Below are 26,742 nucleotides of genomic sequence, written 5' to 3'. Positions count from 1 at the left end.
CGGCCAGTTCCCGGTCTCCCCAGGGCTCTGGGTCGAGAAAACGTCGCCCGTCGACGTCGAGGGACGTTTACAGGCCGCCGTCGAACCCGGTGTCTATCTCCTCGTCGTCGCCGTCGGCGTCGAGTGGACGACATCGGAGGGCCCGGCGTCGGCGCTCGCCGTCGAGGCGACACCGCCGTTCGCCGTCGAAGGCAAGGACATCGTCGTCGTCGAGGGGATCCTCGTCGTCGAGGTCGCCGTCGAGACGGAGGAGGTCTCCGGCGCCGAAGAAGTCGACGTCGAGACGTTCGAAGAGGTCGACGTCGAGACGATCGAAGAGGTCGACGTCGAGGCGTTCAAAGAGGTCGAAGTCGAGACGCTCGAGGTCGCCGTCGAGGCATCATCGACCGTCGTCGAGATTTAGAGGGTCGTCCATCTGGTCGGGGTCGACGTCGAGGCGGAGAAGCCGGTCGACGCCGAGGAGTGTGAAACGGTCGACGCTGAAGGGCCGCTCGCCGTCGAAGGACCCACGATCGACGTCTGAGCACCGCTCGTCGACGTCTGGGGGTCGTAAGGACAGGCCCAGGACTGTGGGGGGCTCCCTGCAGTCAGGACAGGATGGTGGCTCCCCGGGAACGCAATACTCCGAGGTGTATACCCCGAAGAAGCCTGCCGCACTGCCTTCGTTGCCTCCTTTGCCTAAGGGCCCGCCTCCGAGGGTTTCACCCCCTCCTACGTTGCCTCCTTTACCGGCGCCTCAGGCCCCGGTTCCAACTGTTCCTCCTCCCCCGGTTCCACCACGATCGGTGTCGATGCCCAACCTCCCGACACCTCCGAAGAAGACTCCTAAGTCGAAGGCTCCTCCTAAACCCAAGACGTCTGACCCGGGGAGGCCGGCGGAGCGTCCCAGACCCAAGAGATCGAGGTCACGCTCAGGTAGAAGGGACTGGTTAAGGAGTGGATGCGGATCCTCCTCGAGATCCAGGCATCGCCATAGGAGGCATAGGTCCCGGTCTCGTTCTACCTCGGGGACCCGTTCCTACTCACCTACGTTGTCTGATTCACCGGAGACGAGGGTGTCACCGATTGATGACATTGGCACGTTCCAGGAGGTTCTCCTGCGCGGGGCGGCGAAGTTGGGGATCGAGGTTACGGCTCCTACGCCCTCCACTTCCGTGATCTTTGAGACATTGCATAAGAAACACTTGTCTCGCCCCCTACTGCCTCTGGTGCCAGGTCTACTTGAGCCGGAGGAACAACTCTTCCTTACGCCGGCGGTGGTGAAAGCTGTGCCTTCCAGGCTCTTGAAGAAATACAGGGCTCCTGAGTCGGACCCGGCTTTCTTGAGGAAGGACCCGACACCGGATTCGGTGATTGTGACGGCGGCTCGGAAGCTCCACGCCACCTCTCCTGCCTCCACCGTGCCTCCCGATAAGGACAGCCGCTGGATTGACTCTGCTGGACGAAAAGCGTGTGGGACGTCCTCTGCCACGATGAAGGGCTCCAGTGACTCGGCGTTGTTAGGACGATACGACCGTGCGCTGTGGGACTCCATGGAGCGGTTTGCGGACCTCGTTCCGCGCGACCGGAGAGAGGATTTCATGGAGATCGTCCAGGAAGGGATGCTGGTTTCTAACCAGGCCATTAGCGCCGCGGCGGATATCTCCCTGCTCTCCGCGCATGGATACTGCCACGGTATCAATCAGAGGCGACATGCTTGGCTTCGGTTGACGTCGCTTAAACCTGAGGCGCAACAACGTGTGGCTAATCTGCCGTTTTCCGGGGATACCCTTTTCGGGAAACACGCAGATGACGAGATGGCCAGGATGAAGGCCGAGGCGGAAACCCTGACGGCGGTGGGCTTGGAGAAGCCCAAGGATAAGAAACCCTTCTGCCAATTCCAACGGCGTTTTGGGTCGCAGGGTCGAGGAAGGGGACAGTCTTCTGGGCCACATCAGCAGCAGCAGCAACAACAGCAGCAGTACAGAAGACCCTTCCAGAAACGTCAGAGGGGTAGAGGTGCACAGCAGTCCTCTACCGCGACCAAAGGCCCGGCTGGGTGTCGACCCTGAGCAGTTACTTCCCCTTCGTCCGTTACCCGCTCCGGTGGGGGGAAGCATTCAATTTTTTCTGGCAGAGTGGAGAAAAATTACTCAGGACAAGTGGGTGCTGAATATTGTTTGCAATGGATACAGTCTTCGTTTCACCAGCCCTCCTCCATCGATTCCTCCGATCAGCTCGCAGTATCAACTGCGCGAGCTTCAGGCGTAGGCCGACATCCTGTTGAGGAAAAGGGCGATAGAGGTTGTACCTCTGTCTCAAAGAGGAAGAGGTCTGTACTCTCGGTTCTTTCTGGTCCGCAAGAAGGACAAGAACGAGTTCAGGCCCATTCTGGACTTGCGACAGGCAAACAAATGGATTAGCAGAGAAAAGTTTCGCATGCTGTCGTTGCATCAGATTTATCCTCAGCTGCAACGGGGAGACTGGCTTTGTGCCATAGACCTACAGGATGCATACTTCCATGTGCCCATTGCACACAAACACAGGAAGTTCCTGCGATTTCAAGTCGGCACCAATCACTACACGGTACTTCCGTTCGGGCTGAAGTCTGCGCCCAGGACATTCTCGAAGTGCATGGCAGTGGTAGAGGCACACCTGCGGAAGAACAAGGTGTTTGTCTACCCATACCTGGACGATTGGTTGATCAAGGCCTCCTCCTTCGCGGAAGCGCAAGCACACTTCCAGAAGACGTGCGTTCTCTTGAACAAGCTGGGGTTGCACATCAACATGTCCAAGTCTGTTCCAACTCCGGTCCAGTGCATCCAGTACTTGGGAGCCTCCATCAATACGCTGTCGGCAAGCGTGTCTCCTTCGGAAGAGCGACGTTTATCACTCCTTCGGAAGGCTCAGGCTCTCCTGTCCACTCCATCCACGACAGTGAGGACGGTGTCTTCTCTGCTGGGATCGATGGCCTCTTGCATCTTCCTGACGCCACATGCGCGGCTGCACATGAGACCGCTGCAGGAGTGCTTGGAAGATCAATGGGACCAGAGGAGAGGATCTTGGGACGACAGGATACGACTGTCTCTACATGCTCTTCAGTCTCTGAAGTGGTGGTGTTCGGCGGAGAATCTCCTCAGAGGGGTTCCCTTCCACAAGGACATTCCCACACAGACGATCGTGACGGATGCTTCTCTCCTGGGATGGGGAGCGCACTCCGGAGACCTGCAGATTCAAGGGACGTGGTCCCCTTCGGAGTCCACGTACCACATCAATTTCCTGGAAGTCAGGGCTGTTCAATTGGCGCTGAAGGCTTTTCAACCGTCCTTCCGGACCGACTCTCTGCTTGTGCAAACGGACAATACGACCACGATGTATTACCTCAACAAGCAGGGGGGCTCGAGATCGCGCACTCTGTCTCAGGAGGCGCAGGCGATCTGGCACTGGCTTCTGGCCCGGGGCTCTCGATAACGGCCACTCATCTGCCAGGTGTGCAGAATGTTCAGGCAGACGAGCTGAACAGACTGATTCAGGAAAACCACGAATGGGTCGTAAACGACGAAGTACTAGGAGAAGTCTTCGCAAGGTGGGGAACTCCAGAAGTAGATCTGTTCGCCACCGCCGAAAACAGCAAATGCCGAGACTTTGCCTCCAGATACTACCAGTCGGGGACGCTGGGGAACGCGTTATGGATCAACTGGTCGAACAGCTTTCTGTACGCTTTTCCACCCATTCCCCTGATTCCGACGGTTCTCATCAAGCTCTCCCAATCCAGGGCGAAGATGATTCTGATTGCCCCGGAATGGCCCAGACAGTGGTGGTTCACGGACCTGCTTCACCGGTCTCTCCTTCCTCACATGAAGCTGCCGTGCAGGCCGGACCTTCTCACGAAGTTCGGGGGGCGGATGGTGCACCCCAACCTCTCGTCTTTGAGTTTGGCGGCATGGCTCCTGAAATAGTGCAATATGGCCATTTGAATCTCCCAGAGGATTGTATGGACATACTGAAGGAGGCTAAGCGACCTTCCACTAGGACTTCTTATGCTTACAAGTGGAAGAGGTTTTGCATCTGGTGCAAGTCTAAAAACTATGACCCTACGACATGCAAGGAAGATGTCATCCTTCCATATCTGCTACATCTGGCGCAGTCTGGCCTTAATGTCCATTCCATTAAGGTTCATCTGGCTGCTTTGACTGCCTACAGGAAATGCCCTTCACAGACTTCCTTCTTCCAGATCCCTGTGATCAAAAATTTTCTGGAAGGCTTGAAGAAAGTATTCCCTCCTGTCAGGCTTCCTTCGCCTTCATGGGACTTGAATGTGGTGCTGTCCAGGTTGATGAAGGAGCCTTTTGAACCTATTCATAAGGCTTCGTTGCAGCACCTGTCCTGGAAGGCGGCGTTCCTCGTGGCCATTACATCGGCCCGCAGGGTGAGTGAAATTCAGGCGTTGTGTTGCCAAGAACCTTATACTGTATTTCATGCTGCTAAGGTTGTTATGCGTACTCACCCTAAGTTTCTTCCCAAGGTTGTTTCTGATTTTCATATCAACCAGACTATCACTTTGCCTACGTTCTTTCAGAATCCTTCGTCTCCAGCGGAAAGGTCTTTGCATTCCCTGGATGTTAGGAGGGTGCTGAAATTCTATCTGGATAAAACCAGAGACATTCGTAGGTCAGATCAATTGTTCATCAATTATGGATCAGTCAGGACGGGTCTTGCGACCTCTAAGCAGTCTATCTCTAGGTGGATTGTGTCCTGCATACAGCTGTGTTACCAAAAAGCTAATAAGACCTTAGGAGGTAAGCCTAAGGCTCATTCCACCAGGGGCAAGGCTGCCACGACAGCATTGCTCCGTAATGTTCCGATTGCAGAGATCTGCAAGGCGGCCACTTGGAAGTCGGTTCATATCTTTGCTAAGCATTACTGCCTGGACACTGATGCTAGGGCAGATGCTCAGGTTGGACAGGCTTCGCTGCGAAATCTGTTCGCACAATAGTGGTGTTGATTCTCTTTTCTCCACCGCCGCTTTGGTGTGGGGATGGGCTTGCCATTCTATTCACTAGATTATGACTATACACAGAGATCCCCTACTACAGAAGGAGTAGTTTCTGTCCTGTAACTCCAGTTCTGTAGTAGGGGTATCTCTGTTATAGTCATAAGCGCCCTCCCTCCTCCCCGGTGGAGAGAGACATATTCCTTATGGAATGCTACAGGTCTGGCGTGTTACGCCTTCAAAAAGAACTGAAACTAAGTTGGACCTGCTATGCATTCTGGGATACTGGGAGAAGGTTCTGGAAGATTCTCTTAAAGGCACAGTATCCTGTTTTGAGCCACATAATGGCAGCCTATGGGGCTTGTCTGTCCAGGTTCTTCTCTCTATCATTCATGAGGGATTTTGCTGTTAAAGCAAGGGAAATCTGTACAGGCTTTTGCTGTTTTGTGGATTTTATGGTGGAATTTCTAGTTGAAGTACTGGACAGTGTAGCCTTTTTAGGCTGCATTATCTGTCTTTAAATTCTCTCTTAAGTGTCTATGCTTTTCTGCATTTTTTGACACTGTAAGAGATTATTTTTGATTGCTCCGGGGTCCACGCACATGGGCGGGACTATTCACTAGATTATGACTATAACAGAGATACCCCTACTACAGAACTGGAGTTACAGGACAGAAACTACTCCATCCTGAGCCAGAATGCTTTGCCCTTAACTCTTGGAGGGGGATATAAGAGGGTGTGACAGGCCTAGACAATTGATTTTTGGTATTTTTATATAGTGCATGCAAAAATCAGAGTTTTGAACTCTGTTTTTGTTTGTGGGGTGTTATTAAACTGCCAAAAATGAAATACTGGTCGTCTGGCACCATACAAGCCAATAGACCCAATTCAGACAGATTGCATCTGCTTCAATCTAAGTCAATGGGGAAAATACATTCTCCCAACTATTTTCTTTTAAAAACTCCCACTTGCCTGCTCTAAAATGTTGACATATGTGTGTTAATGACTTGTTTCTCACCTCTTCTGTGTGTGATGTATTGTTTACTTCTGCTAGGGCAGGAAGGGGTATCTGCTAGTCGAGAAAATGCAGTGTGTTGCCTACTAAACAGCCTCGAAAAGCAATGTGCAAAAGAGTAATTCATGTATCACTTATTATCTCCTTGTATTACTAGTCCGGATTGGCATGCAGAAAAAACGTTATATTGTAATGCATTTGGGATGAGAAATCTGGAAATCTCACAAAATGCTGATGCCGTGGACTGGTTGAGCATTGAGCCGCATTTCAGACAAGTGACCCTGTGAGTTTGGTAGGGCTCGGGCGCACTCTGTCGCATATCAGGATCACCAGTGGAAAACAGACTGGTTACATTTCCCTCTGAAATAATACTGGGACTGGTCTAGATGGAGTTTGGGTTCAGATATCTGATCACGTGAAGCACCCTGACCTGTGGCAGGCTACGTTATTCCTTCTGCATTACATGCTGAATTTTAAGTTGGTGATAATTCTCTCAAATTAAAGTACCTATGTTTTGAATTTAAAAAAAAATGTTTGTAAGCCTAAAATGAGTTTTATTTGTACTTTACAAAGTACAAGGATGAATAGAGAAGTTGTGGGCCCAGTCACGGCTTAATTTGTGAACAAATATAAAAATAAATAGATAAGTATTGGCGGCCAAAGATTTTCTCAGAAGTATGCCGCCAGGGCTGCTGAATGTCGGGGTTGTCGAAGACCCAAACTGTCTAATCTTTGATTCTTCCTCATGCCTCTTTCAGTCATCCCTAGCTCTTTATCTCACTCTTGCAGGTTCTTTTTTCCCCTGCTTTCTCCCTTTGTCACTGTTTTCCCATCGTTCTCTCCCTCTCTTTCCAGCTTTTATTCTCTAGTTCTGGGTCAAAGTCTGATAGACTGAGAGCGTGTGGCCCCCACTGGCTCAGATTAAGCATTGAACCTACTGACTTAATGCCTCATGTCAGTTTTCAGAATTCAAACCTTAGCTTGTGCAGTAAGACTGAGGTAGGGAACCCATTTTGTGACCTATGCGATTCTTTCAGTAGTTTGGGGTGGGTGGGTACCGAAAACCATGATTCCCCATCTTGTTAAATGGTGAGCTTTCATTTCTATATTATCCAAGGTATATTATGTGATTCTTTTCCAAACTATACTGTTTAGAGCAAAATACATTTTTATCAAGTTAGACTTCATAAGAACAGACACGTTCTGCATTAAACATGCTAGGGATATCAGTCTTTCTTCCACAGTTTCTCACTAGTAGAGGGTTATAACCAGGACAAACAATCTTCCAAAGCTAAAAAAAAAAAGTCGGATGCAGCCAATCACAGCCCTCCACAAGCAGCCTAATTTCAAGTGCATCCATGCATATTCCACCAGAACTAAGGCATCATCTGTTGCATTGCAGTAGCAATGAGCCCATCCCTCTGATCCATGGCCTAACCCTACAAGATAGCCCATGATCTATGATCTGACCCTACAATTGTTTCGTGCCTGGCTGTGCCCGGAGGCTCTTCAAAGCAGAGGAGCGCCGAGCGCTCAGTGGGGGTCCAACCTGCTTACCGGACTTTGCTCCTGCCATGAGGGGAATGGCCGCGGGGCTCATCTTACCATCCAGAGCGCCGTGAGGGCAATGGCTGGGGACTCCATCCCCCAGGTGCCCCTGAGACCACCGGCGCACCGGTGACGTGCCTGGCTGCGCCCGGAGGCGCTTCAAAGCAGAGGAACGCCTCCCGCCACGCGGGACACGCGCGGGTGACGCCCGGGTGACGCCCGGGTGAAGCCCTGGACAAGGGCGGGCCCTCTGTGGCCCTCAGTGGACAACAGGGGACGGGATGGGCCACCCCCCCTTACCAGTGGTATTCAATCCTGAAAGCTCTCTGAACTCAATAATAAGGTACTGTCATTTGCTCCTCCCCGTATTTTTTGCTGTGGGTTATTGAGCCAGTTGCTTCCCTTAAGAGTGTGAGTGATACATTTCCTCTTGTGCGGGACTATTTGCTTCCCCAAGTGCTTTCTCCTGCACCTTACCGTTATTTATGGGAGAACCCCCCCCCCCCAAGCAAAATGAGTATCCAGGGCAAGAAATCTAAAACAACTGCTTCTCCCTCCCAACACTGACGGCCATTGATAAAATGCTGCAACAAACCATAGGGGCGGTTGCCAACGCAATCGAAAATACCGAAAGAAGACTATCTTTCCCACCTACAATAAGCTCTAAAGACCATGTAGACGATTGCTCGGTCATTGCCATCGATCCCACGATCCTGGACTCTTATCTAACATCCACCTATGACGAGCTCCCCTGTCCACAGATTCCGGCTGAGACCTGAGTGGTTGATGATTCACCACCGGCCCCTGTTGAGCCCTCTATTAACTTCAACGACGATCAACCTTGTATTCTGACTTCCCCCTCTCCTGTGGCAAAATCCAAACTTGGTAGGGTAGGCTCCAAGAAAAAAAAGGATAGTCTTCCTAAGAATTTTGGGACTAAGAAACAGCCTAACCATAATTTAGTAACTCCATCTGAATACTCCCGGCATCCAACTACAGGGATACCATGCTGGGTCACCAATATGGTGACGGATCTTTCAGAATAGTTTAGAGCAAATTATCGCTTCCCACATCAAACATCTGGTCTCAAAACTGGATAGACTATCTTCAATGTTAAATAATAGGACCACAGGGACAACGAAGCCACAAAACTCCCAAGGTAATTTGGCACCTCCTGCTTCAACCGGTGCCCCTACAAAGGCACCCTGTTCTGAAGCAGCTAAGTCCGTTGCTCCAGTGGCTTCAAACAAAAAACTAGGACCAGCAACTACTGCTGCCAAGCTCACAAACCCCGCACCTCCTCCTACACCTGTAGCCAACCCACTAGGTCCTACCATATCTCCCGCTGTGGGCCAAACTGTCAAATCTAGTCAAAACCCTAAGGAGGGTAAAAATACGGCGCCAAAAAACGCTGCGCCAACATAGAGACCTCCCCCATTTACGGCAACTTTCAACCGATTGCCGTCTATAAACTTTCCCCCAGAAGCACAACCTTATGTAGTTCCCCTAGTGGGTGTTCCGCCCCTTAGTGAGGGGAAGAGAGAACAGGAGGTAGACTTATATAACAAGTGCATACAGTGGCTGAATTTAAACATACCCTTACCTTCTAGCATTTCGGGTCATATATTGGCAGTGAGAAGAGTAGAATGGATTGGAAGGGGTCCCAAAACTGTGGCAGGGGATGTTGTTACAATTAATTTTAGGGATTCCTCTGCTGTTGACCATATCTGTAGAACTTCTTTCCACAGAGAGTCCCAAATCTTTCCTCTACACCTGTCCTACTTCTATCCTACTCCAATCCATAAATCAACTTATCAAAGGGGACCACAGTATATGAGAAATCATCTCTCCCACCCGAACAAGATTCTTCACTGGCAGCCTTCTAGGGAGGCTTTTCTTCCACCCACCTCGATCTACCCTTTACAAGCCCATTGGAACAGGTTTAGTGTCCTCGAGGAGGTGGATTGACTCACCCAGATTGGTTTGCCCCCACGAGAACATAATGAAGGTAATTCAGATGAGGGTGATGTAATACAGGAAAAGACACTATCCCCAGTTAGTTGTGAGGACCCCTGTCTTTATGTATCAGAGCGGGAGGAGACAAGGGCAGAACAGAGCCCCGATCAGGTATTACCTAGAGAACTAGGGGAAGAGAGGGACAAAGTAAAGGTTACGGAAGGAAATATAAAAATCCTCTCGTGGAATGTGGCAGGCTTAAAGAGCAAGCTACTTGTACCAGAGTGGTCCTCTTTTATGACCACACACGATATCTGCTTGATGCAAGAAACCTGGTCCTTTGAGGTGAGCGCCAGCCCAGGCTTTGCAAGCTATGACATTCCTGCAGTTACCGGGGGGAAAGGCCGCCCTTCGGGTGGTCTTGCCATATTGGTAGGCATACACTTAGGCGTGCAGGCCACTCAAGTGGACACAAACTCCCCAGATATCCAATGTGTGTTGCTAACAACTGTTGGTAAATCTACACTGGCTATTATTATCTACTACAGGCCTACTGTGAATGGAAAAGAATCAAGTACTATCAAGGCACTCGATCACTTCCTCCAGACACTTGACCCCACAATTCCGATCATTCTTGGTGGCGACATGAATTGCCAGTTTGAACCATTGGGTGGATCCGAGTTGTGTGAGGAGGATGAGGTCGACCTGCTCTGGCACATTCCAGCCCCAAGAATCACCCCAGTTAAGGCATGGACCTCGCTAGTATTACAAATCAAAGCCTTGACCCTTGCAATGTCTCTGCGGGCATGCAATGGAAGGGGCAACAACGAAAGTTCCGGCCAGCCCACATACAATAGGATAAACCGTAGCTCCATCATTGACTACCTTATGTTGGAAGCAAAACACTGGGATAAGTTTAAAGATTTTGGGGTCGTTCCTAGGAACGATAGTGACCATAATGCGCTGGTCCTAACGCTTAAACCCGGCGCATTTGGATTAACTAACCCTGACTCTGGCTCCAGCCTGACAATCCCCCCACACATCATATCTAACAATAGGAGAAGAGTTAAATGGCCTTCCTGCCTAGACTCTCCTACCCGTCTCGCAAAAATCTATCAGATAGCTATCCCACTAATTAGTGATATGGGCAATTCCATCTCCCATGGGCAGATCATAGAGACCCACCGAAATTTGGTTGAGAGACTAGGGGATGTATTTTATCCGGTCAGTGGGACTAAGTCGTGTCGGAATAAAACGCACCCCTGGCATAACCACGCTTGTAAAAACTCAAAGAAAGCCCTGCTTAAGGCAATTAAATCTAGAGATACCCTTAAAATTTGAGAATCTAAATTGCTGTACAAGAAGGTGCTCACTAGGGCAAAGAGCGATTGGGAGGAATCTAGGTGGGATGAATTGAGACAGGCACTACTCCTAAAAGATTCCAAGACCTTCTGGTTAATTGTTTCCTCTTCAGCGGCAGGCGAGAGAGATGCTGGGGTCTCGAATATTGCTCCTATAGTGTGGGAGGCACACTTCAAGTCACTTTTATACAAGTCCTGAGATGGAGGAAAATGGGTGTCAGGGCCAGGATAGACCGCTACAACCAGTTCTGGACCTTCGAGCCTGTGCGCCTCGGGACCTCCGGCACGAGAGCAGACTGCCGGGGGCCCCGGGGCCCGGAAGCTCGATTTTGCGTACCTCTACGGCCCGGGACTTCCCGCACGAGTGTAGACTGCTGGGGGCCCCCGGCTCAAGGACTTCTCCCCGTCAAAATCATAGCCCCAACCGAGCTCCCGAGATTCCTACGACCCCAGACCCCCCGCACGAGTGTAGACTGCCGGGGGCCTTGGGTCCTGGGTTCTCGGTTTCTCGCACCTGCACGGCCCGGGACCTCCCGCACGAGTGTCGACTGCTGGGGGCCCTGAGCTCAGGGACTTTCCCCTGTCAAAATCATAGCCCCAACCGAGCTCCCAAGATTCCTACGGCCTCAGACCCTCCGCACGAGTGTAGAGTGCCGGGGCCTTGGGTCCTGGTCTCTCTATAGTGAGTCAGGATGCCCACAATAGGTCTCCCACTAATAGCCTAGTCCAAATTACATTTAGGGAAGTTGAATCGGCAATTGAGAAACTGTCCCGAATAAGGCTCCGGGTCTGGACAAGCTCCCTGGAGATCTTTTTCGTTCCCAGCCAAAAATGTGGGCCCCATACTTGATGGTTCTGTTTAATGCTGTCTTACAGGGTTCCCCAGTACCTGAGACCTGGCTGGGAGCTGAGATTGTTCCAATCTTTAAAAAGGGCTGCCCACTCGCCCCATCAAACTACAGACCAATTAGTTTACTCGATACAACCCAGAAGTTGATGGGTCGAATTCTACTGGAGAGATTACTGGGCTGGATGGAGGAAAATAAAACTTTGACCACCCTTCAAGCCGGATTCAGATCAGGGGTCTCGACTTTGGACCAGATCTTTCGCCTGCAGGTCCTATACTGGAAAACCGCAAGAGTAGAGGGTGGCAGCCTCTACCTTGTTTTCGTGGACCTGCGGGCCGCATTCGATCTGGTTCCTAGGGAGAGGCTCTGGACGGTGTTGGAGGAACTTGGTCTCCCTCCTTACTTATTAGATGCCCTAATCCGACTTCATACCGGGAATTATGCCCAGGTGAGGTGTGGGAAAAACGGGGAATTATCTGACCGCTTCCCTGTTACCCGGGGCGTACGCCAGGGTTGCGTACTGGCACCTACACTCTTCAGTTTGTATGTTAATGGCCTGATAGATAGACTTAATTGTGTCAGGGACAACGACGCCCCACGCCTGGCTACTGGTAGGGTGCCTGCTCTGATGTTCGCGGACGACACCTTGTTGTTGTCTCGGACATCATCGGGCATCCAGCGGGTTTTGGACGGTTTTGTCTCCTTTTGTGCCTCGCGGGGATTGGAGATCAACTTGGAGAAAACAAAGTTCATGATCTTCAACCCCCCGAGGCACACCCGTCCAGACCCCACACTGAATGGAACCCCACTTGAGCGAGTCAAGACCTTTATATACCTGGGGGTGACTCTGACTGAGCATTTTACATGGGACCATCAAGCCTCTAAATCCTCTCTGAGACTTGCACAGATCATGGGTGGTGTAGGTAGACTCCATAACGCCTCAACCTTTAAATCGGCTACCCCTGCCCTAGAGATATACAGAACACAGGTTAGGTCTGCTGCTTTGTATGCTGCCGAACTCTGGGGACATATTAATGCATGTAACTTAATGAAAGTAGAGCAGTCCTTTATGCAACATCTGTTTGGTCTCCCACAAAGCACACCCCTCCTACCATTACGTTTGGAACTGGGTTTGGAACCTATCTCTGACTTGGTGGCTGCACGTCCCCTGCTCTATTGGAGAAGGCTCTGGTCTGTCCCGGAGCTTGAACCCTTTAGAGCAGAATTTAACACTATTTGGGGACAGCTAAAGAGCAAGAATATACCTTGGCTGGTACATGTGAAGACTCTCTTTTATCAAATTGGCCTTCCCCAACTGTGGGACACACCGGAGGACAGCTGTATGAGGATGCAAAGGACTGTACTGGTGGCAGCTGTAAAATCGTACAATCTTAAATTGCTACATTGCTCTACCTCCCTGGGCAGACTGTCAACTGAGTTCCTTACAATAAAAGTCGAATACAGGACGGAGGTATTTCTGGACTTGGTGCAGCCTCCACTAGCAAGAAAACTGTACATCAACTGAGGCACGGCTCTTTACCGGTAGGGGCACTGACATCCAGATGGGCAAAAACGACAAATGTCAACTGCCCTGCCTGTAATTATGCCAGAGAAGACATTGTACATATCCTTTTCTTCTGCCCAGCATATAGTGAAATTCGAAAATGCTGGATCATCCCATTATGCAAAAATCTTGGTTTCCGACACTGTGCACACGCCTGTAGAGTGCTAACTTATGACACTGCCCCTCCTATTGTTTTTGCCATCTCCCGGTTTCTACTAGGCATGTGGCGGAGAAGAACTATTTTTATCTACAAGAAATAACGGATTGTTGTTTTTATCCTTTACTATTCCTTTGATAACCAAAGTTTAATAACTTTTTAATTCTAATGTATCTATGTTTTATTATTGTGCTTGTATATATTTTATTGCACTTTTATGGTCTTTGACCGAAATAAAGTTATCAAAAGAAAGTTTCATGTAATTTCCTTCAGACACTGAGTCTAGAAAGATGCATGGTTTGAGCATACTGTGTTTACAGAATCTTTACCTGTTTCATTATGCACTGTACCTGCACTTTGTTTCATGTTTTAGGAAATGTCCATTCCTTATGAACCTCCTTGGGTGGAATGAAGGACATGCATCAAGTGACTTTTTGTCTTATCGCTATTTCTTAATTTTAGGTCTGTTGGGGGGTTAGGTACCTTGGCTCATTTGCATATTTATGATTATAATATGTAACGTTCATTGGATGTGGGAGTAGTAATTTGGATGATCGACTTATTGTATCTGGCAGAAGTAAACCTTTTATTTTGTATTCCTTTCCAGTCTAGGGAGCAGATTAAGGAACGTCTGTGGAAGGACCATTTTGCTGAATACGGTCGAAGTGTTTGTATGTTTCGCACAGAAAAGATCAGGAAACTTGTGGCGATGGGGATCCCGGAATCTCTACGAGGAGAGCTGTGGCTTATCTTTTCAGGTAATGTTTTTCTAAGGAATCTAGTCCTCATGCACAAATAAAACAACAAAAAAAGTGTGAGTTAGTTGAATTTGTCTGTACTTCTTGTGCCTTATTGGGTCACAGGTGGGGAAATTGGTAGATAAGCATGAAACTTTGAGCAGTGCAAAAAATACATTTGTTGATAAATAAAAATAATTTATCAGGAAATTCAACATGTTCACTTTAACCTATGAAATCCCGTGGATAAGGCTGAGAGGTTGTTCTGTTAAAGAGGTAAAAAATATTGTTTTGTGCATCATAATTGAAACTGCTCCTAAGACCATACTGATAATGATAGGAACATATCATCTAGCTTTATGAAATGTACTTTCTACTCTTCATAATGTGCCTAGCATTGACTCATGTACTGAAATGAGGCAACGTTAAAACAGAATGCAGGGAACACAGGTGGAAACACAAACTCTGCAGAAGAACGGCTTAGCCATTCCATCTTTCTTTTATACTTTTTTGTGCAGTACGTAATCACTTTCAGTGACTTCCAACATGTTCATCACGATTGGTGTCCATTGTCTTCTGAATAACTCACAGAATACCTTTCCCGTGACATATTTTAGAGTAAGTTCTGTTTCAGGGGATCCCTAAACACCATGGCAATATTGCCACTGTGCAATATTTCTCATGTAGTAATGATGCTCAGTTTGGAAGATAACAAACACTGCTCTTTTTTAACTGAAGGTGTGGGCTTAAAACTGCTGCGAGCACCTGAAATAATTAGAATGGTGTGAGTTGCTACAGAATCTGGCCCCTGTAAGTACCCAGACTGTCACTAAAATACATATATTCACAGGAGTGTTTGATCTCCGCCTTGCTGATTGAGGAGAGAGGTGTGAAGGGTATCTCCAGTGCATGTTCTATTGCCTTCCCTTTTATTAAGCCAGTTACTTTGGCATTTTCTGAGCTGAAACATGGCTTAGGTGGTTAGCTGTTGTGGCCTAGTAGTTGTTAGGGTGGATCTTCTTTGACCAAGTGTTTTTGCCGGTGGTGTTTTTGACATTATTGTTGCATGCAAGCTTCAGTCATCTCTCTCAACATTGATTATTGGGCTGCTCAGGGTGCCTGTGGGCCCTTATATGTGTTTTTTCTATTCCTTTCATGATTGTCAGTTAGTGATAGATTGAGGACGTGCAGGCTAATCATTATCTTGGTGCTTGGTTGCAAAATTATTTGTGGTTAGAAATTAGAGAGAGATTATATTTTACTGTAATTTGTATTTAGTTTTCTGTTGTCACACTTTCTTATTTCTATTGTATTTTTATTCTTATTTCATATTGTGACTTATGTTTATTATTGAGAACTTGTTTTTATGTTGCTGTTTTCAATAAAATCAAACTTAAAAAAAGAATTCAGAAATAGGTTTTTAAGGCCACAGAGTGTAAAATAATGGCATTAAGGCTAGAGACATAGTATGAGAGGGTCGTTTGTGCATGGATTGCTGTGTTTGACAGAGGGGAGGATATGTCAAGCAGGCGCCCAAGACGGTACCTGGTGACTCCTCCTTCCCTTAAGGCAGACCATGATTAAATGCTGCCCTGTCCTCTTCCTTGAATGAAATAAGTAGGAAAAATTAGCCACACACCACTGCCTCAGCTGCTAGATTTAAACTTCATATCCCTGGATATTGAAGCTGTAAAGCAGACCATAGAAAGGAACTCCGGCTGTTGTGACAAAGGGTGATTGGAAGGGCTCAGAAGAAGGCAACAGCATTTACTGTGCTCGGCTGACATAAGAACTGGAAGGCTTGGGTTCAAATCATATGGCCAACTGTGTAGTCAAACATCTATTGCAGAATAGAGCAGCACCTCATTTGCGAATACATTAAATAAGTGCTCTAACATACATTAGCTCACAAGACCATGTTGACTTCTCACTGCAGCTATACACTGCCTAAACTCTCACAAAAGAATGCCTAAGAGGAAGGTATGGAGTAGTTTCCTCTTCCTTCTGGTAAACTCTGCCTGTCACCTGCCCATTGTTATTTCATATATTTGTGATTTTAGCTTTAATCCTTCTCCTGGTGTTCCTCCTCATTCTTATTCTCATCGCTTGTCTCTGTTTTGGAGTTAGTGCTCTGGCGAAGGGCATACTTTATTTTCTATTTCCTCTAAGTAAAATAGAATTCACATTTAGGAGATATGGGTATGGGAATATCTCCGCACTCTATTTAATTTTCCGACCCACTCCTTTCCTTTATCAATCATGTATCCGTCTGGGAGAGAACTCCCACAACTTTTGTCCCTTCCATTTTCCCACACTGACTCATGGCGGATGTCCACAGCAGCTCACTATCTCCGACTGCTCTTGACTGCACCTTTGAAGTCCTCCCATGTTGCTCCTCAAATCTATGAACTCTCTCATACCAATGACGGCCTTGCACTACTCATGTCTATTATGGGCTTTCACCCATAGCAGGACTATATTCATTAATGGCTCTAGTCCAGCCCGCCAATTGCATTTTCTGCTTGCCTCTATCTCCAGTAGCCTTTTCCTTGTCTCCTGGCCTTGGAATTGTCCATATCCCTTTTGCTGCAGTTAAACTGCTAATCAGTATGGGGGCAGACAATCCATTATTGAGGGATGAGCGCATGATTCTTAGCCATATAATGCCTCGAAAGCTAGAGTCGGGTGACTTTGTGGTTGCTGCATTGATGGCTCAATTTTGCATATCAATTGGGTTGATGTCACTGTGTCAGCCCTTTTCCAATCGAGAAAGTTGGGGGTTATGTGCTTCAGAGATCTGTGTTTCTTGAGGAAACAGAGAGAATAAAGTAAATGTGGGTTCGAAATGTAGCAGTTTAGGGGTAACGCTGGGGCCACCCTGTTCTCTTAGGGCTCAAGGGGAATTTTATTGGGCCAGCAGATCCTCCCCAAGCTTTCACCCATATGGGAAATGCTGAAAAAAGTGTGTGAGAAGTAATGCTTATTGTAGTTATGGCCCTCCCTGATTTTATATCAAACATGAGGTCACAAACATGATTTTGGAATGGGAGGTCATGTTGTTTCCACCCATCCAGCTTATAATAAGAACTTCAACTGCCAAGCTGCCTGCTGTGGGACCCCAGGAGTTATCATAAAGTGAGTCCTTCTGGTGCCGTTAACTGTGGTGCAGGCCGAGTATTAGATCTTCCCTTGCACTTCGAGAAAGCCTTGCTTTGGGTCAGATTGTGAACCAGCGGTTGACAGCAACAAAAAGAAATGCAAGGAGGATGGTAGGATAGGTGCGGTGGATTATGTAAAATCGGAGCTAATTACATGAAGACCGGGCAAGGAGTGAAATCACTATAGAAGAATCTTCATTAGAGGGACATGCACTTCTGGAATGGTAAAGAATAATTAGGCTAGGCTGATTCGAAAAGTGCAGAGTGGAGGGCCTGGCTCTGAAATGAAGACCACCGCACCATGGACTACCTGAATCGAAGGGGTAGTGAACTCACACGGCCGACACGCTGTGACCCCATACCACTGTTGAAAATGTGGATCACTGTGTAGGACTCCTAGTGGATTATGTGACATATCCTAATGTTTGCATTGGGAATGTAATCCATTTGGCATGAGTTTAGCATTCACTGAAAATCTGATTGGAGCCAGTCACTAGGTGGCTAGAATACTGATCGTGTTACTTCTTTGTTATACTTTGTGTCAAACTTTGAATGAAAAATAAAGTCATAAACAAATTTAGCAGTTCATTCACATACCATACACCTGGTATTCAGCAAGTAAGGATGGAAGGATGTAGTCGCCTGAAAAAATGTAGATGGCAAGTATACTTCTGAAGTGGTAATGTGGCAAATTGGAGCAGTAAATGAAATGTCATGGCAAACCAATGAATGGAAGGCTGTGGACGTGGGCAAGTGAAAGGGTGGTTAGCAGATTCTGAGCCTGTATGTTGGGCTTCAGAAGGTCAAGGTGGTCAAGCAGTCTCAAGGATGGAAGTGAGGTGCTCAAATGAGGAAGTGAACAGACGGCGAGCCACTTCCAAAGTGTGAATAGGTCTATGTTGATGAACGGGGGAAAGCGATGATTCCCAATGCAAAAGGTGAGGGCGCATAGGCAGAAACATTTGTAGCGGGGTAAAGTACAGGGCTGTGTGGTAGACCCAGTTATTTAAGATGGAAAACGTCAGACAGGTGGCAGAAGCTAGGTGTGTGGTTGTAATCCAGGCTGCTGTGCTGAAGATGTGAAGGGTTGGGCATGAAACCTAGGGTAGTGTGTGCTAAAGTCTTATAGGCCTGATTGCGAAATTCATTACTCCATTCAGTGTTTGGTGAGAGGCTGAGGGTTTGAGGAGTGTGCATATAGTAGTTCACAGTTGCAGGGTGGTCATGCCCTATGGAAGCTTCTGACCCCAGATGCAACTGCGGAGATAATGAGTAGTGGGAGAGACGCAGACTGTTCCCAATGGTTGGGGGGTTTCTCCCTCCAAATGTTTGCTTTGGGGAGCAGGAACTAGGTACTACTGCTTGTGCTCGCCTCAAGTGTATTTTAATTTTTTTTACTGTGTGTGACATACAGATGTCTTTATGGTTTGGTGAATTATTTTGCATAATCGGTGCATGTAATCTCTTTACATTGTGCAAAAAACTGAAAATTGGCCAAAATCATTATTTCACTCTCAAATGGTGCTGAAATGAAATGCCACTCAGATTATTTTCTTTCGTCTCTCGTTTCAGACGCTGTGATTGATCTTGCCTCGAACCCTGGATACTATGGTAATCTTTTGGTCGAGTCTATGGGAAAGTGCTGCATGGCAACGGAGGAGATTGAGCGTGACCTGCACAGGTCTTTACCCGAGCACCCGGCCTTCCAAAGCAAGACTGGAATAGATGCCCTCAGAAGAGTCCTGACTGCTTACGCGTACCGAAACCCAAAAATTGGATATTGCCAGGTAAAGTTGTAGTAATCAGCAAATGGTTTCCAACTTAGCTTGAATACCTGCTTATTATACAAAAAACAGGAACAAGCCATGCTGAAATGAGTAGACAACCAGAACAGTGCCAACTAAATTAAAACCCCAAGGAGCTTCAAAGTCAAACCCACCCTTCCATTGCATAACCACATACTAGAGCTGTAGTAAAGAGGCGGTCTTCCAGGGGTGAAGAACCACTAATAAAACAGTAATAAGTTACTACAGATTGCCAATCAAAGGTTATTGAAAATCTAGTTTATCTAATGGGGGAGGGGGGGCTCTTGCACAATCCACAATTTCCAATGTGTGGTTCTAGGGGCGTTTCCTCTCATACCATCTTACATGAGTGCTGTCTGGTTGCACATGTGCGTAATCCATGGTGGGCATGTGCAGGCTCCAGTGGAGTGCCGTCTGCAACCCCTGCTTGAGCACAGCGCATGTTCTTGTGGCGTCATCTCCTTTATGCACATGTGTGAAAGAGGCACCCTACCATCCCACTCTTATGCCTGCTAACAAAGTTATCATGAGGAATGATTCAACTACTTCAGTGAAAGAAGTGGTCTAAAGATGAGCATAACACTTTCCAGCACTTACGCAGTCATTGCAACCCTCCTATTGCCGAACTCTTTAACAAGTTCTCACCTAGACAAAATGCACTAAGTATTCTGGTCAATTATTGGATTGCTTGTTACGTGTGTACCTGGGACCCAGCATACCATAGTATCTGGGAGTCTATCTCTATCCATGCAGCATTCCTCAAGTCAACCCCTGAAGCTTCTCCCTTGGTCATGACAGGAGTGAAAAGTTAGATGATGGATAAGCATCCTGAGCCTGGCAGAAATCCTGTAGAAGCGAGCAGTCTGTATCTATGGAGACAGAAAAAAGTAGAATATTCTTGGAACGGCAACCCCTGTTATAGCATTCATGTTGAGTGTGCAGGCAAGCATTGTTAAGTTCAACATATAATGGTGCCGATGTACATATTTTAGCCTATACATGTTTTAAGAGGATTTGGTTCAACATTCTTCAGCCATTAATTATTTAACTAAGGAACTTTCAGGTATCTGCTCTCAGCAGTATTTTAGTCCTTCTTCTCCCTTCACTGAATTGCATGAGGAACTAATTTACACCTCTGTCATCAAACAATTAATTATGTTTCACCCATGTATTGTAGACCGAAAGCAATCCTTTTTAGGTCTTGATTGTGATAGAGCAGCTGTCTAACAAGCCTGTTGCTAGACCATATCTTTATGTTTGAGGGGGCTAGGCCTGGGCAGTCCCTCCGATTCGCTAAATTGACACGGATAGCAATGGAAATTTGGACACTCTACCTAAACCTACCACAGTGCTAGAACTGGGGAAGGGAACAAAATAAGTTATAAAATGATAAAAATTGTTGAGGGCTGACAAGCTAAAGCTGGGTATAATTTACTGAACTAGACCAAATAACTGCCTACGGTGAGCAGAAACTGGTACAAATTTTATCTACATAATGTTGAACTGCGATTTATAGTTGAGCCCTGGGGTTGGTCTTCACTAAATTGCATTCTCGAAGAGAGAATAACCTGAGTTACTTGCTAGGCAGTGTCTATTGTTGATTATTTTACACACAATGGCAACAAAAAGAGACAAAGGTTCGCAGCCCTGGGTACGCTATTGGCTAACCATCGTATTGCTATACACTGACTTCATCTTCAGGGCCAGATAATGAAGGTCTAGGAAAAAAGACCTGCAGAATGGGCATTAGCAGAAGAGGTTTACATGAGAGCCACTAGAACAGACAAAAAGGTAGGGTAAGACCTGGAAAAATGGATGGCTATGATTAGGAAGTTAACAGAACCCATGAATGACATGCCGACGTGAACTTAAAGGGAATGCAGGTCTGGAAGGAGGACGTACAAGAGAGGGAGTATGGGTGAAAAGGGGATAGGAGAGGGAGCCACAGAAGAAAGCAGCGGAAGAACTCTGGAATTGACCAATAGATATATCCGCCAAATAAATGGAGATCTAATTATCATGCCAGTGTGGGAGACATCTTGCGAAGATGAAAGTATTGGTGGTCACATAATAATTATATCTGGAGCGGTATTAAAATTGGAATGAGAAAACTGGGGGGACACAAGGATCAAGAGTTTGCATGGACTGACATTGCTACGGTTGAATACTATACATGATGGCTTTGAGATAAATGTTGTGTGGTTGGTAACAATGTATTATCGAACTAACAAAATTATAAATAAAGATGTTCACATAACAGTCCTATTTATTAAATAAATATTGACTGGGGTTTGTGGCTGCCCCGTTCAACCACTGGCTTTCTTTGACCAACCTCTTTCAGCCATTGATTTGAGGTTTATCGATTGCATGTCCATTCAGCCCAATGGGGTAAACATTTCTAACTTAAGGCTTTTGGTTGTATGCTTCAGCTTGCACTTTTTTTTAATGGATTTCTTTGTTTTTTGTAAGTAGACAATGTATGCAACAGCTTGCACTAATGGATTAACAAAGGCACAATACAGCTAACTATCCTTCCAACATTTCAACACACAGGTTACAATAAGCAGTGTGTAATTGCTTCCACGATAATAAGTGTCGCTCAGTGCATTGCAGGATGCAGTGTTTATGCACATGTGTATTCTTTATTTATTGTATTGTATTTGTGCATGTGTATTCTTTATCTTTATTTGAAAACCTGGCTCTTCGGTGACTAAACCCCCCTGTTTCACTATCTTACGGGGTCTGTAAGACCGCTGGTAGGCCTACGGGTAGCTATACAAAAACACTAGACTAGACTTTATTTAATGTGTTTATCGTAAGAGTCCACTTTCTTGTTGCCTCTTACCAAGTAAAGAAGAACAAACAAAATGCACTGTAACAGGTGACCAAATAAAAAGAAAGGAAAAGAATGAGTCCTCAGTGATAATCACCATGGCAGTGAGTGCCTTTATCAAATGTAGTAGCATCTGAACTCCCTCTAGCAGTGGGATAGACGAAGAGGCCTTCTGCCTACTCTTGAGTGATTACCTTGGACCGCATGTGAGTAGTCGTGGCCTGCATGACTTGCTGGCAAAAGGGTGGGGGGTTAGTTAAAAAAAAAAATTAAACCTACCTTCGCCTCCGGTCCTGCGTTGCGTCTCCTCTCTCTGCGCCTCACAGGAAGCAGGCAGCCTCCCTCTTCTCCCCTAAGCCAATCACAACGGTGCAATAGCAGCGTTGTGATTGGCTGGGACGCTGATCACACAGGTATCTAGGGGGAGGCCATTTTGCCTACATAGAGAACATGCAGAGTGTGCATGACTGGTTTGGTCTGCTCTGGGGCCGACCAAACAGTCAGCGCTCAACAGTGGGAAAGCCACTCCTCCCCTGCCTGGAGCAGGAACGCCCATCCGCCCGCCCCCCAACCAAACCCTGCCTTCTGCTTTCTCGCAGTGAGAGAAGCAGAAACGTGAAATGGTATTCATAATACCCTTTTATGTTTCAGCTTCTCGCACTGCGAGAAAGCAGTGGGGCGACACTCCTGCTGGCTTCCCCCATTGTGTTTTGCTCTTATGTTCCAACTATCCACACTTTTGCACTTCAAACACAGACCTATAAGCTTAAGCGGTGCTTGTTTTAATCATTGAGTGCTGCAGCAGGCATTTTTATATTGCTTTTGTTAGCACTCGAGTGTAGGCTTCACACCTCTTGGCTTTGCCTATGCTTTTTAGAAATCGCAACGTGGAGTTCTGTCTCAGAAACCGGATCCACCTCATTTGAAAAGCCCGGATTGAAAAAGGAAGGCTGGGAGATAAAAACAGTGTTGGCTAAAGCATTAAAATAAAGTTTGCTTGGCCATGGACATCTAAAGGATTTTGGGGGCCCTGAGCCAAGCCTATTTTGGGGGCCCCTTTTCAGAACAGGTTTGAAATAAAGATTCAATTTCACCTCGTTCATGCCCTCTTTCGCCACGTCACTGGCAGTGCACAGGCGCAATGATCCAAATTCCAATGCGTTTACATCTCATATTCAGAGATAGTGATGTGTGTTTTCGATATTGTAACCCAGAAGCAGTTCATTAATATTACTGCAAATAATCTCTGTGAGACCCTCTCCTTTTTCATTTGTGATGGATGTTGCATGAAAAATAAACAAGGTCATCAGGCCAAGACTCTTTTTTTGGGGGGGCTGGGCCAAACGTACTTTGGGGGCCCCTGTTCGGAACAGCTTTATTTTATTTATTTATTTATTTATTTTTAAAGTTTTATATAGCGCTAGCTAGACCCGTAGGTATTAGAGCGCTTTACATACATCCTGTAAAAGAACAGACGGTGATTGCATTACATAGTAGGCAGGCAGTAAGGAAGCAAGGAGGTGGAATTTCATGTCCCTTTTGAAACAGGAGAAGGAGGGGTTGCATCTCAGGACTCTAGGGAGAGCGTTCCACATCCTGGGAGCGTTGCCAGAAAACAATCGGTATTGTGTGGTTTTCTTTTTCGGTTTCGCAGGAATAAGAAGGAGTGAGTTGGAGCTTCTCAGAGTTCCGGATTGACCTGCCCTTACCAGTTTGTTGTTCAGGTAGTTAGGGGCTAGAAAGTGAAGGGTTTTGTGTGTAATGCAGTCCAGCTTGTAAATACACCTCCCTTCCATGGGAAGCCAGTTGAGGGAGTTGAGAGCTGGAGTGATGTGTTCAAATCTTTTTACTCCAGATACGAGTCTAGCAGCCATGTTCAACACTGCCCTTAGAGGGGCTAGGTGGGCTTTTGGAATCCCTGTTAGGATGGCGTTCAATAGTCGATTTTAGAGAGAACTTTAATTCAATATCCAATTTCAGCTCTTTCATTCCTTTTGCCAGGTCACTGACAGTGCACAGGCACACTCGTCCAAATTCTAAATGTGTTCACATCTAATATTCTGGAATAGGGATGTGTGTTTTTAATATTGAGACACAGGAGCAGCTCACCAATATTACTGCAAATAAACTCGTTGGCACTTTCCCATTTCTAATATGTGAGTTCCTGTTTCGATCTAAAAGAAACTTTTTTATGGATGTTGCTTGAACAATAATCACAAAATTTCTCTGCAAAATGTTTGTAATACACTCGCACATAACCCCGTTAAAAATAAATGAAAGGAAAACAGTATTTAAAACAATCTGCTTTCGATTTATTAAAGGTCATCAAGGCAAGATTCTTTGCAGAACTGAGCTGGCTCTCTCAAGGGGCCCCTTGAAAGGCTGGGGTCCTGGACCAGAACCATCTTTGCCCATGCCTTAAAACGTCTCTGGGCTTGGCTGTGCTTGCGTCACCCAGCCTGTATTTCCGATTTTTTTACACACGTGCACAGAGCTAGGTACCAGGGGAACTTGAACCTGCTGCTATGCTGAGAATGGTATGCAGAAACCACCAACAGGACATTTGTTACTCAGCCTGACCTGACGCTGTTCGCCTTGTGAGACTGGTTCTCTAAAATTAAAATCGAGACTTTCTCCGAGGCCTCCGTAGTTGCCTGGTTCTCTTTTTTTAGCCGGGGCACTAAAAATAAAACCAGAAACAGGAAGCTATCAAGACATTGTGTCTACCCTTAGTTTCAGTTTTACAGCTTTATGCAGGAAGGGCTGCTTGTTTCAGGGCCAACCGCAGGCTTTACTGGGCTAGACTACCATTTTAGTAGCTTACTCTTTATTGTAAGTGATGGTGACTAGGCCGTGTTTATGACCACTCGTGGGGGCTGGCTTGTGACAACTTCCAGCCATGTTTTGTCTTTCATCCTAAATACGCTTTAGCGTTTAATGTTTCAGACAACACTTATGGGGATTGTGATATTTGATTAAATGGAGTCTATCCCATGGAATAAATCGTGTCAGAAAAGCCGCACTATAAACATTAATGTATGTGGGAATAGGTTTTATATTTAACTGATGGGTCCTCTCTCTAAGAAGAGGAAAGATATTAAGTAAAATTATGTTAAATGGTGCATTTGAAAAGCAATTTAACAAGTACATATGTTCATTTTTTCGATAACGTTTTGTTGGGTATAGACGGGCCAATGCAGGTGTCTAGGCAATTTAAAAATACATTTGAATAAAATAATATTAGCAAAAAAAAGTAAGAAATAATATAGAGAATGTAACAATAACTTACAGGGTAAAGTCAAACGAAATAGAATGTGTCCATTAGAAAAGAGGCATCTTACTATAGCAATAAAAATATTAAAACGGTGTTTAATAAGTGAATTTGTATGGTTTCCCAAAAAGTTAGTAGGAGGGCCATGACTGCCTAAACGTGCTTATTAGTAGACCCCTCTGATGGGCTGGGGAAGAGTAGGTTCAAGGCTTGGTTTTCCTGGAGCGTTTGTTAATGTTCATAAACCTATGAGTTTATTTGTATTCACAAACTCCTTCCGAGCCCTTTTCTAACCTGGAAATGATAGAGATTGTATGTATCTGTGATGTGGCCTCACTATGTGAATTTATATGGCTCTCAAATTTTGCGGGAGGGCCTGTCAGTTTGTTCACAGTTCATAAGGCCATTGACGGCCCTAAACCTACATTTGTGGCAGAAAATGGCCTTACTTTTGCCTCTCTGGTATCCCCAAAGAATCCCTATGGACGTTTAGCCCACACTTGGGGTGGGCGGTTCAATTCGTCATTTGCCTTGACAGTTTGAGAACCTCAACAAACTTGTGATTGTCTTGGCATTAGAAACTCTTCTGTAATTCCCCTTCCAGAGTGGGATGCCGAACAGAACATCCCAACATTTGTTCAAGTGCAGGGTATGCAGTTTCTCCACAAGGAAAAATATTTCCCCGGTAGACAAATAGAAAGTTAAAGCATAAAATGCGAATTTACTTCACCCTTGTCCTTTCCAATTATAGACCGTGTCTCCATATGGAAAGAGACAAGGCTAGTAGAATGCTCACCACCCTCCTCCGAAACAAAACTTGCTGCTCGCCCATGGAGGGCTTCGGGACGCACAGGGGTGGATGGTGAATACACAACATGGCATTACCAAGTTATTTGCATCCCACTTGCAGAAGGTTTACACTGCACCGCCTGATTGTGCTCCACGGGCAGGTGTTGGCTACCATGCAGATGGCCTCCCTGTTGCGGGAGTGGAGGGACAGTTTGGACGCCTCCATAACTAGGGAAGAAATATGGTAGCTATAAGGGCATTGAAGAAAGCTAATGCCCCCGGAGAGGCCGGCCTGGCAGCCAAATTTTATCAGGGGAGGGACTGGCTGACCGCTTTCTGGAAGTTTATAATGAAGCATACAGAAAGGGATTGCTTCCTGCCTCTATGAGGGAGGTGCTTATAGTTGTGCTCCCCAAGCCGGACAAGAATGTCACAATAGTGACTTCCTACCACCCCTGTCGATGCTCAATGTCGTGAAGATTCTCGATAGCTGGAGCATCTGCCACAGCTGGTTCACGAGGACCAATGTAGATTTATACTTCGTAGGAATATCCTGAGTAATTTAAGGAGATTTTCCTTGCTGATGCGCACCCGGGCCTTGGAGGAAAACCAGTACATGCTAGCGCTGCTGGATATTAAACAAGTGTTTGATTCCTGGTCATGGGAATTTTTCTGGACGGTCTTGCGGAAAGTTGGCTTAGGTACCCTACATTAATTGGATACAGCTG

General features: G+C 46.6%; 1 protein-coding gene across 2 annotated transcripts in view; it reads left to right on the top strand.

Annotated features, from left to right (window-relative positions):
• The window catches only part of TBC1D8 (TBC1 domain family member 8), a 559,729-nt gene that overhangs the window by 402,156 nt on the left and 130,831 nt on the right, over positions 1-26,742 (top strand). For both annotated transcript variants that reach the window (XM_078658030.1, XM_078658029.1), the window contains exons 9-10: positions 14,029-14,179; positions 18,889-19,103. In XM_078658030.1, the coding sequence (XP_078514156.1) occupies positions 14,029-14,179; positions 18,889-19,103 (366 nt within the window). The remainder of the gene's footprint in view (positions 1-14,028; positions 14,180-18,888; positions 19,104-26,742) is intronic.

Source organism: Lissotriton helveticus, chromosome 8 (assembly GCF_964261635.1).
Source record: "Lissotriton helveticus chromosome 8, aLisHel1.1, whole genome shotgun sequence".
NCBI lineage: Eukaryota > Metazoa > Chordata > Amphibia > Caudata > Salamandridae > Lissotriton > Lissotriton helveticus.
This window is presented reverse-complemented; position numbering and strand designations above follow the sequence as displayed.